This window comes from Strigops habroptila, chromosome Z, assembly GCF_004027225.2.
Source record: "Strigops habroptila isolate Jane chromosome Z, bStrHab1.2.pri, whole genome shotgun sequence".
In the NCBI taxonomy this organism is placed as follows: Eukaryota; Metazoa; Chordata; class Aves; order Psittaciformes; family Psittacidae; genus Strigops; species Strigops habroptila.
Window position 1 is genome coordinate 4732255 of NC_044302.2, and position 12971 is coordinate 4745225.

The 12971-nt window shown below is 43.9% G+C and overlaps 1 protein-coding gene across 4 annotated transcripts in view; it reads right to left on the reverse strand.

The window, feature by feature from the left end:
• KLHL36 (kelch like family member 36) overlaps window positions 1-12971 on the reverse strand; it is a 17630-nt gene continuing 4659 nt past the window's right edge. For all 4 annotated transcript variants that reach the window (XM_030471259.1, XM_030471261.1, XM_030471262.1 and 1 more), the window contains exons 3-5: window positions 8987-10060; window positions 8009-8166; window positions 1-1835 (exon numbers count right to left, since the gene is read on the reverse strand). In XM_030471259.1, coding sequence (XP_030327119.1) covers window positions 1280-1835; window positions 8009-8166; window positions 8987-10060 — 1788 coding nt within the window. In that variant the 3' untranslated portion in view covers window positions 1-1279. The remainder of the gene's footprint in view (window positions 1836-8008; window positions 8167-8986; window positions 10061-12971) is intronic.

Below are 12971 nucleotides of genomic sequence, written 5' to 3' on the forward strand. Positions count from 1 at the left end.
GACTGGCAAGTCCCCACCAAACCCATCAAGAAAGGCTACTCTCAGGCAAAGACATTTTGAACTTAAAAGAAGGAGGAAAGTGTGAGCTATTAGCTCAGGTACAAAACCAAGTTGCTGTTCTTCAGTTTTGCCGAACCCTAATTAATCATCCTTGGTTAATAAGCTTTTTGACAGCAAAGTCTGTTATGGGTCCCTCCTCACACTGGCCACTAGCCATGACTGCTGTGAGCCTTGAGATAAGTGAGGTGGATCCTAGCTTCTACATTCTGTTAGAGCTGGACAGGGACATCTTCTCACTTCAAGTCCACCTGAGCGATCCTCCTGCCACTTCTCCCCACTGTCACCCTATTCAGCAAACCCCAGATTCGTAGTGGGCTCTATCAGTTCCGTCTGCTTTGAAGCCTGAGGTCCAAATCCTCAAATCCTCAAATCCTCAAATCTTCTTTCCAGTTCTTCAATAAATCTTTTTAACTCAATCTGGGACACTGTTTAAAGCCCAAGGAAATCTTGTTTACATACGAAAAGTGCCACAAGGGATGCAAAAGTCATCTCTCCTTTCCCAGATTTCCAAGTCACAATGCTGTCAATCCAAGCCCCAGTCAATCCCATCTATTCTTCAGCCACATAGAAAGATCTTAATCTTAAAGAGTACAGTGGAGTTATTTGCTTTTCAAGCTGATCTGACTTATGTTCAGCAAAAGCAATATCCTCTTTGAACACCCATGTGTTCCAGAAATCTGATACTTACAACTCAAGAACATATTGTAAATGAAATATAACGTTACCAAAACAAAAAATATATAATCAAGATTTACAACAGTGAAGATCCTTTAATTTTCTCTTAGCAGCTGTTTCTAAATCCCTTTGAACTGCTCTGTAACTTCAAACCAGACACTCAGTACTCTGCCTCCTTCCTCTCCCTTGATGTTATCACGTCAGCCACAGATTAAACCTTATTTTAAAAACATTGATATTATACAACTTATGTGGAAATGCCATGAACCACAGAAGTAAAAGACTGAGCCTTAACATTCAGGAGAGCACAACCTCTCTTGCCATCTCACCCCTTAGAGAGTTGGAGGGTTGGGGTGGTTTTTTGTTTCTTTTGTTGTTTTTATGTTAAACATAAGCTTAATTCCCAAAATCACATTCAACTGTACATTGTCTGAGGCTTCAGAATATCCCCCCCCCCACTTAAAAAGAATCAAGGTTAGATAGAAATTATTTAATACAAGGTCCTTTTGGAGCCCACCATCAAAGGGTGGTTATCCAGGAGTAGTCATCTTCCTCGATCTTGATGTTTTCTTGTTTTTGTCTTTTTCTTCTTGTCCTCTGTTTTGGGTTTCAATGCACAGACACATGCAGACACACCAGCAATTGCTTTGGGTAAGTCAGTTCCTTTGTACCACTTATTTTTCTCCTTATCATAAACCTGGACCGTTTTGGAGAAGACCGTTTCTTCCCAGCTGTAGCCTCCGAGGATGTAAATCTTTCCTTCCCAGACTGCCACCCCTGACTCACTGTTTGCTTGCAGCAGAGGAGCAACTCTGGTCCACTGGTTACACTGAGGGCTGTAGGACTCCACACTCAGAATGTCAAAGCGAGCCATGGTTTCTATGTTGTCATCGCTGCCACCGATGGAGTAGATGTGGTCCTGTAAGGTGCACATGCTGTGCCACCCTCGAGCAACAATCATTGGCCTCTTCTCCTCCCAGACATCCGTGCGGTAGTCGTAACACAGCAGGTTTTTTCTGTAGGGGCCGATTTGGTAATCGTGGCCTCCCGAAATGTACACAAATTCCTTGAAGACTGTTCCAGCATGGCCGTAGGTAAACCTAAGGACAGGAAACCAAAAACGATCTGGCTTAGTGCTTATGGATTGCACCAAGACGCATAGTGTTCAACAGGGACTGTTACTAAAGAACAAAATAAACAGTAACTAAAGACAAAGGAATCCTTAATCCTCTTAGTTACCAAGTAACTATTCTCATCCACAGTGCTCCACCCTGCACTGCAGAATGCTAAGGTATGACAGTCACTTTTGAAGGCATCCTCTGTAGCGTGTCACACAACAGAAGTAACCCATCCTGCTCTAGTTGGCATTGCCTTCACTCCCATTTCCTGCTCCAGTGCTTGGGTTGGATCAGTCTTAGAGGGCCAGAGAGGAAAAAACCCACATTCACCAAGGGTTTCTATGACAGAAAGAGGAAATAACCAGTAGCTATTAACCAAGAAAGCTATTGCTGCCTATCCCTTCTGCTAGTGTCCACAGCCCACTGTATATGCAGTCATGATACATGCAAGTGTCCTTTTCATAAGTATCCCTCTGCTCTACCACTTCTATACAGGTGACAAACTTCTTTGGCCACGCCAAGACAAGTCAACAGACCCCAGTCAATCATAGTTCAGAGTCCATGTTTGAAATAAGACATGATGAGATGGCAGAACCAACACCATGTCTTGGTTCTCTCTGCCGTTTCCACAGGGCAGAGAGAAAACCCCTTTCATCAGCTATAATAAAGCCACTACAAACCTAATTTTTGAGGCTCTTCTTGACTTCACGCTAGGATATTCCCAACCAAACCCCTTTGAGCTCTTAGAAGCGGAATGCTAAGGCCAAGGACAGCCTCGTCTTCTTTGAACATACCCTTCCTGCACATGTCTTTTTCGTTTATTTGGGTGTGGGGAGTGTCAAAAGATGTAACTGCAGCACCAGTCACAGCAAACTGGCTCACACACTGGCACAAAGAGCCCAAACAATTTAATACCCATAGGGCTGCAGAGCAATATACTCCTCATGCTGCACTCACCAGCCTTTACGACCATGCTTTGTAGTCAAGGACTCAAGACAACTCAACCTCTATGGCAGGCAAAGCTACATTAGCATTACTTTAGCCTGGAATGCTTTTGAACCATGTCTGAACACGCTCAAAACAATGTGGATAGAAGCCTAAGCTGGTTTTATTTCACATTGTTAATAGTTTCTCTCAGCAACGAAAATGGTATCACAAGCTCTTCCACACACCTAAGTGCCAAGCATTTTTGTGCCAAAGGAAAAGGTGGAATAGAAAAGAAACCTCACATTTACCCCGAAAGCACAACAGTTCTGAGAAAAGCTAAAAGATGCTTATTATTCTAGATGCCTACTGAAGCTTCTGATCCCTGAGCGGTGTATGAATCAGATCTTTTTAACAGGCTCCTGCTAGAAGAAACAGAGAAATCCTTGACACACTTGCCCTAAGAATGCTGGGTGACCAGGACAGACCTTTCAACTACAGGGGCTGGAGCCCCATCCCTGGAGACCTTGCGGAGATGACTTCAGAACTGTACTGCTTCTTAGCCACACAGGAAAAAGAATGAAAGAAAAAAAAAGAGAAAACTAACCACAGTTATGAGACTTTATCCCAAAAAGCAACTCAGAAATTCCACAGCTCACAATCTGCCTAACCATGGAAGCACATAACTCCTGCTCGGCACTTCTGTTTGATGTGACATACCCTGAGCAATGCTCTCCAGCTTTCACACCTCTCAGAAAAGCTGTGGCAGGTGAACTGTGCATAGCTGCTGCTCCACCTTGTTTGTGGTCTCTTATGGACAAGAACCAGGAGCTTATGTCTCTAGTGGCACCCAGTGCGGTTGCTGGAGTCTTTGGCTTCTCTACATAAACAGGGATGGGTCTTAAGAAGTAGGCTGCCTATCTGAGAAGTGGAATGGACAACTTGAATTAATCTCCTTTCTCAAATTGCACCAGATTTTAAACCCACATCTAACCAGTAAGCCACCTGGAGGATGTGCAGCACGCTCCACTGCGGAGGCAGTGTCAAGTAACATATGGTTTTGAGGAGCCAAGAGAACAGTGCAATGACATTGGATCCAGCACAAAGTCCAGGATTATTGTGCTGCTGATAACAATCACATTACATTCAGCAATTTAATTAAAATTAAAAATAAATGGCAGCAAGTTAAGGAAAACTTGAGTGACCTCTGTTGAAGTTTTGTTTTCCTACAGTAATTACAAAGTGGAGTTCTGTGGAGGTAAACAAGAAACAGACATTTTCTCTCAAGCACATGCATACAGCCTAGCATAGCTACAGAAAAAGCTGATGCTTTTCTTTTTGCCTCAGTCGATGGCTATGCCTACTGAACAGCAATAGCTACAAAAGTAATTTGAAAGAGGCAATCATATCTGAAGCATCAAATCGACCATCAATTTGTTATTTTTCAATGGAGGGAGATTACTCATTGAAATATGCTGGAGGTGTTTCACTTTGCCTGGCTTCTGAAAAGCTCATCCAAAATTGCACATACTCTGCTTCACACTAATAGAAAATTGAATGAAATATAATACACAAGTTGAGAACAATCAATAGGGATCCTCTCTGCAAGCCCTAGGCATTTCTAAACACAAAACATGATAGGAAACTTCAATACAGCAGGTACAGACATCCTCCAACAGAAAGCATCAAGTGTTCTGCAGTGTTACCAGTAAGAGTGATCAGAAGACAGAGGCATTAAGGAGAAAGGAGTTTCAGTTTAGAATAAGTGCTAGAGCCAGTCGCCGATTCTGAATGACTTACTCGATACAGTGCTGCAAACTGACAGTTTCTGACCCAGGAACACCATTCAGTAAATGCTAGAGAATCTGCCACTTATTTTCTTGCACAGAAGAACACTTGGCCAGGCTCAATACAGCTTTGGGAATCCCTTGCTCCAACCAAAGTCCAGGCGAGCTGTGGTTGCTCTGAATCGTGGTGTCCACCTGCTGCAACCCTGCGAGGTTATTCATGACACAACTAGCAGAGCAGATACCATCACTCCTTAACCTGTCCCAACACATTTCCTCTCACAATTGCTTTCAGTTGTTCTGCCAAACTTTAACCTAGGGCCACTCAATTAATTTCACTGATGTCTGCAGCAGGCTTTTTTTCATGGTCTATTCAAGATGAGAACACATTGCACCAACTCCTGCTCTGCCAAGCTTGTCAGCCACCGCTGCTCCCTTCCGGGCTAGAAACTATGGCAGCAAATGCTCCCAAAGAGCCTGGGAAAATGGTGAAAACAAAACACGGGACCTCTCTGAAGAATGGGAAAAGTATCCCACAACCAAGGACCCTAATGAGAGTCAGGCAAAATTCACTTGCAGCAGACTTGGACCAGGTCCACCCTTCAGATAGCTTGGCTGAAGTTTTCCACATTAAGCATCTGCCTCAAGAGGCTGTGTTTTCTTCTCCACTAAGGCAGCAGTACTTCAATCAAAACAGCTCAGCTCCTTCCAAGAAACTGGTTAGGCAAAACGAGTTGGTTTGACCATGTTGGGTGAGAAGAGAGTGGGGGGAGGAAGAGACAAAAAAGAGCTTGCGAAGCCCTTCCTTAGGGGAGTGTGACTGTGCCTGGGCACAGCAACACGGACACAGGATTTGGCAGCAGACAGGAGGTGTGTGTCAAGAACGCAACCACAGCCTTTCCCCTGGAAATCTCCACACACATGGCAAGCTATAACCCTTGGGAAGAAAAAAATAAAACCATTTTCTAGATGCTCAGACTGGACACTGTAACAAATACAACCTCCAAGAGTCCAATCTCACACAGCTCAAATTGAACTATACAAGCCTACTCCCCAGAATGACCTCAAAACGTGCCCACCACTCCAGGGAATGGTCTTCTAGGCAGTCCCTACCCTGCTTCTGGTGGCCACGCACCCAAGAGGACAAAAGAACCCTCACAAAATGCAGGAAACAAGGCAGCTATGGAGGCAGCTATGATGGGACATGCTGGCTGATCAGGGAATCAGAATCGGAGCTTCTGATTTCCCCTACGTGAGGGGAATGCTGCTAGAAAAGGGCTGGGGAAGATGTTATTTGAGTGAAAACAGTAACTAAAATCAGTCTGAGGAACAAAAGCATGTGGTGGGGAGAAAAACAGATTGGCTCAAGGGCATGTTGAAGGGAAGGTAGCAGTACACAGAAGGATCTGCAGCTAACACGCTTTCTTCTGGTCTTGAATAGAGCACAAATTTCTTTCTCATCCTTCCTGCACTGCCTGCAAACCTATGTGACATACATCAGGAAAGGACTTCCAGGTCCCTCCCCTGAGCTGCTCCCCTCTCTGAGCTCAAGAAGCCTGCCCCTGCATTCAGAAAGGTTTCTTTGTCCACCTCTGTGCTGATTTTTGCCTTTTGCAACCTGTGTAATGTAATTTTTGCTTTACTCTTTCTGTGCAGGGAAGTGGTTGTTGCAAACAATAAGTTGCCCAAGGCAAGAGTCCTTCAAAATGACAAAGAGGGCTGAAAAGACAGAAAAGCTGAAAGTACTAAGTGATCATTAAGATCTAACTAAAGACATATTAACATGCAGGAGAGCAGCTGCATGGAAAACTGGGAAACTATCTAGTTCCCTAGAAACACTTGAGCTGGCTCAAGGCACAGTTAGCATGGGATGAGGACAGAGCAGGCAAAAAGAGAGGATGCAAAACTATGTTTTCGGGATGCAGCAATAACTTAAAACAGCCACTGTACAGCCCAACCCTTCAGCTTAGAGACCAGTCAAGTCAGTTCAAGTGGGGGGTCTGTCCCATAAGGGGGACTTATGCCTAGTCCAAGCGGATCAGCTATGCAATCTAATGAAAAATTAACATGCCCTATGTCCAAGTTCACTTTTACATGCTGCAGCTGTAAAATTCCCAAAGCCAGCACTCAGGCAGCAGGAGGAACATGCAAACAAACTGCCCCTTTTCGGACAGCTTGCAGTCTTGGTTGCTTAAGCCAATCATGCAAGCTTCTCCAGGAACATTTATGAGCAAAAATATCCATACCTGTTCTAAGGTTGTTTTTCTAACATCATACAAGGCAGTCAGGTCACATCTACACTTGTTAGAAAAATGTTTAAATGATAAGAAAAGCTGTGCTACAATTTCTACGAAATGTTACTGGCATCTCACAGGTCACCTCAGTTAACAAGAAGGCTTAGAACTGAAGATGCTCTTGTACCCAGCTTCCCAGGAAAACGATTGTGTTATTTAGCCTTGACTGGTCGATCTGCCTGTGTGAGCAGAAATGAAGTGGATAGAAGTACCCCGGTTCTGAAGAGCACTTGAGCCCAGCTGTTAGCCTGGATCACACTCGCATTGCAGCACCAGCCCAAAATAGAAGTGAGCAACAGGCGCCTCTGACTATGCAGCTCTGCGGCTGAGGGAACAAGGGAACGAAGCCTCAACTCGGAAATCAGATTGCAATTATCTTGTTCATGATGCCATTAAGAAAGCAAGCGCTGCTGCTGCTACTGTCGCCGGTTTCAGACATGAAAACACCATCCACACAGCCAATACTCCTGTAATTTCCGTGGATGTTAACTATTACTAAACCTGAATAGCTGTTTGCAAATTAAATGCTATCCTACCATTCTTATGAAATCACCACTCAAACACTGATCCAAAATACTAGCAATGTCCTGTGCTGCTGTTACAAGAAGAGCTGCAGTACTAAAACCTCTCAGAAGTAGAGCAGCTAAGTTTTAACTCAGGCTGAAAGAAAGAGAGGTCACATTTGCCAGGGTTACCTATTTGCAATACAGGTCAATGTGGTTTATCTGCAAGAGCCAACCTGAGCAGCCAGAAACACCTTACAAGGAAAACCATCACACCAAGGTGACAAAGTAAGGCCAAATAAATTATAAAAGCCTTTGTTCAGGATCTAAACAGTGCCTCTGAAAAGATTCAGTTCCTGGTGACCTCAGGAAAAACATTTTAAGAATAGTAGAGCAGAATTCTAAGAACTGTCCCTCCTATCCTTCAGATGTATCTCAGGAGAAGTATTACAGCCAACCAAGCTGACACAGGGCACGCTGTCATGGAAGAGCTGGTTGCTCAAATAACAAATGCTGATATGGTTTGTTACTTGCAGATACCATGTTGGTTTCATATCCCCTTGCCTCCTTTCTAAGCACACCCATTCATCAGCTCCCTTTACGAGTGTTCTTCAAACACAGAATAGCTTTCCAAACCTGTCTATTACCTTGGCAAGCCTGCTATGTAGGACCATGAATCCTTCTGAGGACTGTAAGTCTCGACTGAAGAAAGTGCTCCATTTTCATTCCTGCCACCAACAGCTACCAGCATGTCGGTAATAGCTCCCAGGTAGAAATCTACACGGCGCTGTCTCATGGAGGCAACCTGTCAGAAAGAACAACATGCTGACATCTTCAAACATCTGGTAAGCAAGCTGACTGAAGGTATATTCATGTCTGAGGATAGGATAGTTGCTTCTTCCCATGTATTTGCAAAGGAGAGCTACTGGTTTTGACCATTATGTTCATAAAATGCTTTTGTTTTTCTGCAGTAGCATGTTACACAGCATTCATTTCCAAAAAAGGGGACAACAGGAAGCATCCAAGAGACAGGTTACTCTATAAATTGTCTTACATGGGCCTCCTTCCAAAACTCTGCAAGAAACATATATTGGAACCACTCAAAACCACAACTGAACCACAAAGGATGATTGGTTCATACAGGAATCTGTGCTGGCTGCAGGGTTTTACAGGACTGGGAGTGAATAGCTTGTTCTAAGAGACATTTAGCACAGAGACATTGACAAGAATCAGACACATTTTCTTTTTATATCATACCCAGTTTTGATTTAGTTATATGTGCTACTGCTTGAGAAAGATGAACTAAGCAATCACCTCTCTAAGTCCATTGTAGCATTATTCCCAAAGTACTCTAGAGTTGCAGGTGGATGCTGACCAACAATTTCACAGATGAGACACCCAAATCCCGAGTGAAGTTGAAAATCTGCCCCAAAGTCTTCTGCTGTAACATAAGCACTCCCACAAAGGATTCAAGTAGCTGCTTTTTCAACTTAAATAGCTTGAATTTCCATTTGCAAGTATTGCTGTGTTGGCTATTCTAATGAGCCCTGTCCTTTCACAAAAAGAAGAAAACACTCTGAACATTAAGGACTTTAAACAGAGAAATAATACAGCTCAAGTCTCACCTTTATCCACTGGTTACAGCGGGGATCATACCTATATAGGAGATTTGAAGCTGCATCCCCTCCATTGTCTCTTGAAAAGCTGCCTCCGGCTATGAAGATGAAGCCTCCCAAGACTGCAACGCAGTGGTGACTTCGTCTGGCTGGGAGAGGGCTCTCTGCTACCCACTGCCCCTTTTTGGTGTCCAGGAAGCAGGTATCATCGCTCAGTTCCAGGCAGCGCTCCGAAACCTCCCCACCCACAAAGAGAAGCCTCTCCTCGCAAGTCCTCAGGGCTGTCCGCTTGTTCTGCAGCACTGGCTGAGCTGTGACGTTGTTGTGATAGTTCACTGCCTCTTCTATGAACCCCTCACAGTTTGCTTCTTTGGGAAGAAGAGAGCAGACAGCAGGCTTGACTCGATGGAGGAGATCACTTTTAGGTATCAAAGGAAAATGAATGTTATCCAGAACCTGGTAAGCCTCGTTCTCCCTTTCTGGGTACTGAGTAAGCCACTGCAAGGCAGCCTGCAGCAAGTCGTGCTCACACTCCTGCTGCACGTTGCTGCTGTTCAGGTATTGGCACAACTTCTGCAAGGAAATGTTCTGCAGGAAGTCCGGGGTGAAAGACAGCGTGCCGAAGTTCTGCAGGATGAAAGAGTCAATGTAGGAGTCAAGGCGCTTCAGGTTGTAAATAGAGGCCAACTCTTGCAGGTACAAATAGTTCTCCTCGCTGACTTCATTCTCCAGGTACTCGCAGCAGAAGTCGACCACCTTCCAAATCTGCAGCAGGTGAGCTGTTTCGAGCACATAGTCAATATTGCCTCCATCTAAAGACAGCTCACTGCCATAAAGGAAATCTACCACAGCCTTGAGCCCAATGTAAGAGGCTCCAAAAAGTTCAACCTCTTTTTGGTGGGCTTCTCGCATACCAATGGTGAACATAGAGTTGAAGTAGTCACTGCAAACGGCGAGGAGGTTCCGATGGGCAGGGACTCTCTGTTCATCCACCACGAGCACAATGTCACAGAAGAGGCCTCGGTGCCTCTGCTCATTCAGGCTCTGAAGAACCAGACTGGAGTGGTCATCCCACCTGTACACCTGGAATAAAAAAACACTATTAGGCGGGTGTTATCTTCACCAAGAAAAGCTTCAGTGTGTACAAAAGTGTTTCCCCATCAAATCACGGGAGAAAGCTTAATTGTGGTGCACATTTGTGATTAATTCTGACTTGAAACGGTTGGCAAGCAACATAGTACGAGCACCCAAGCCCCCTCACCTTCACTTTGAAAGGCCTATGCAGACTTTCACTGCTTCCTACTCCCCTTATGTATATATATAATTTACTCCCACCTCCTCCACAGTGCTGCATCCAAACCTCCTCCCTGATGATTTATACAGGCACAGTTTTCTGAAACTATTCCACTCATTGTCTTTGAGACATCTTGCTGACATTTCCTTTCTTACTTGTCCCCCAAATGACTCCTTACAGAGTTCTTCTCAACTGAGTTACTCGCTAAATGTATTGTTTGGGTTAGTGCTTACTTGACAGCTACCCCCTCTTAAATCTTTTCAGAACTCTGCATTTCCAAGCTTGTTAGGGTAAAATCCCTCTTTCTTTCTGTGTTATTACAGGCACACACACTGCATTCAAAAATAATAGCTGTTTATTTATGTGCAAACCCACACATGTAGATAACTTATTCCCATAAGACTACTACTTGCTTCCAGAAGCCAAGGTAATCGTATTCACTAAAACAAAAACTAAGTATTTGTCTTTTAAAGAAAGGGGAAAATGCCCTCAGAACATGTCCATTAAGTGTCCCTATGGGATGCCTCTAGTCCAGACATTCTTTCCACCAGCTCTGTACGTGCCACACAGCTTTTGAGGCAAATAGTGTTTGCCTCTTTCTCACAGACTTGCATTACTAGTCTTAAGAAGAACCAAAATGGACATGTTTTGTTACCCCTTGAATGTCCTGCAGAACATGTATTGAAGGGGCTGGTCACCCCAGTATGTCAGGCAATGCAGCTTTTAGGGCCGTCCTTCCAGAGGAATAGAATGCTTGATGGTACTGTCAGTTACCTTGTGATCTCTCTTAATAAAGTCTAGTTAAGTTAAATGCAAATACATAACTTTAATTACTAAATCCAAACCAGGCAGTTGCAGAGCCTGTAAGAACATGCAAAAGAAATGAAAGGAGGTGGAAAGGAAGCACATCTTTAAGTTAGCTCTGAACAGTTCTGGCTGTAGGACCCTGGGTCTTGCCCAGTTCCACACCTGCAGGCTGCATTCCCTGAAGTGAGATCCTGAAAGGCATCACAGCCCATATCTACATGGCAAACAGTCACACAGATGACCCGAGGTCTCTTCAAGGCTCTCAGGCATTCGACCTTTCCTTCACCAAACTGTTGCTTCTCCTAGAAATCCTAACTCTCCGTGGCTTTCCTGGTTTCCCAAACAGAAAGCACATGATTAATGCTGTCTGGCTAAGCCATTAATGGGTTGGTTAAACCACAGTGAGACAATCTCCTACCCATCTGGGTGGGAAAGGTTCAAGTCCTAGAGCCGAGATTTCTCCCGTGCGTGCAACCCTTGCTCTAGATCTGCACTCTGTGTATATAATTTGGTAATTGTGCTTCTATCTGATGAGATAACCAGGATTGAGGCACGCAGCTCACCACCGGCCAGACGTGATGGCAGCCAATCTTCCCGAGCTAACACCAACCTCGGGAGCCTCACCTGCTACGTCTGCCTTTTAGCAGTCGGTGGTACAGTGACAGGCATTCCACCAAAGGTGAGACCCAGATTAATAACAAATGTGCTGCTCTTAGCGTGATAGACCAGTTAGTTTTGCTTATGCTCTTCTCTAAACAATGGAGACCAAGCTGCCAAAAAGCCTTCTGTTGGAGTAGCTTTGTACATGCAAGTGCACAGAGTTAAACCAATCTAAGCGAAAAGGCTTCAATAATTACAAGTTTCCTGGGCCAAAACTTTTTAATTTGCCTTATACTCATTGCCTCATCAGGTCTCTGAACCTAAAAAGGGATCTATGTCATAAACAACAAAGTAACTTCGATTGAGGAGTAAAACTGCCAGAGATCTGTAACAGAAAAAAATACAGGGTTTAAGGACTACCAAGTTTTTTAATCTTCATTTTTTTGAGGTTGAGAAAAGGTGGCATCACACGGGAGCCCAAGCAGAGATGAGGGCATGGGGGAGATGGGAAGAAGAATAAATACAGCAAAGGACAAACCGCAGATCTGTGGCAACTGTGATGAAGGACAGTGGATGAACAGACAATAACTAACATCTTACAGCACCCTCTTGTGCATCTGCCTCCCGGGGGACAGTTATTGGATTACATATTCCCTCTTGTCTCTGTAAATTGGCTGATCATTTCTCTCTAATATTCTCTTAATACACTATCGTGCATAACAAGATCACACCAGAACATAAGATTTGCCAGAGATCCCCATTTACTTGGCTGGATGTCGAGTCAGCAGCATCATCCTGACTGCAAACACACCGGACAACTCGTACTCCTAAAAGCCTTGTTGCTATGTAGAACTGCTGCTACTTCAGGAATCAAGCAGCAAATCATGATGTATGGCATTGTATGGCCTCAGAATACATTAACATGTTTCAGCCTCTTTGCAAGTTCATTTGTTCAGTGAGCAAATAACAGAAGCTGAAAGCTGCATGTTCCAAAACCCACACTAATTTTATACTAAACATGAACATCTTTCTCAAGCTATTTATATTCTGTAGAACAGCTTTAGCTTTATCCAGTAATTCTAAGTTTAACAGATAGTGACAGCTGCTGTCTCAGCAAGAAAATAAGACAATGCTGTCTAGTTAATTAATTTTGAGTATGATGAATTATTATTACATTCAGACTAAACCACTTAAATGGCAGACAGGATCAGCACTCAAGGACAGATTACACTGGTAGGGATGCATTTAAAAATTAGCCCCATTTATCTTTTATCAATCGTATTGGAGCAGTAT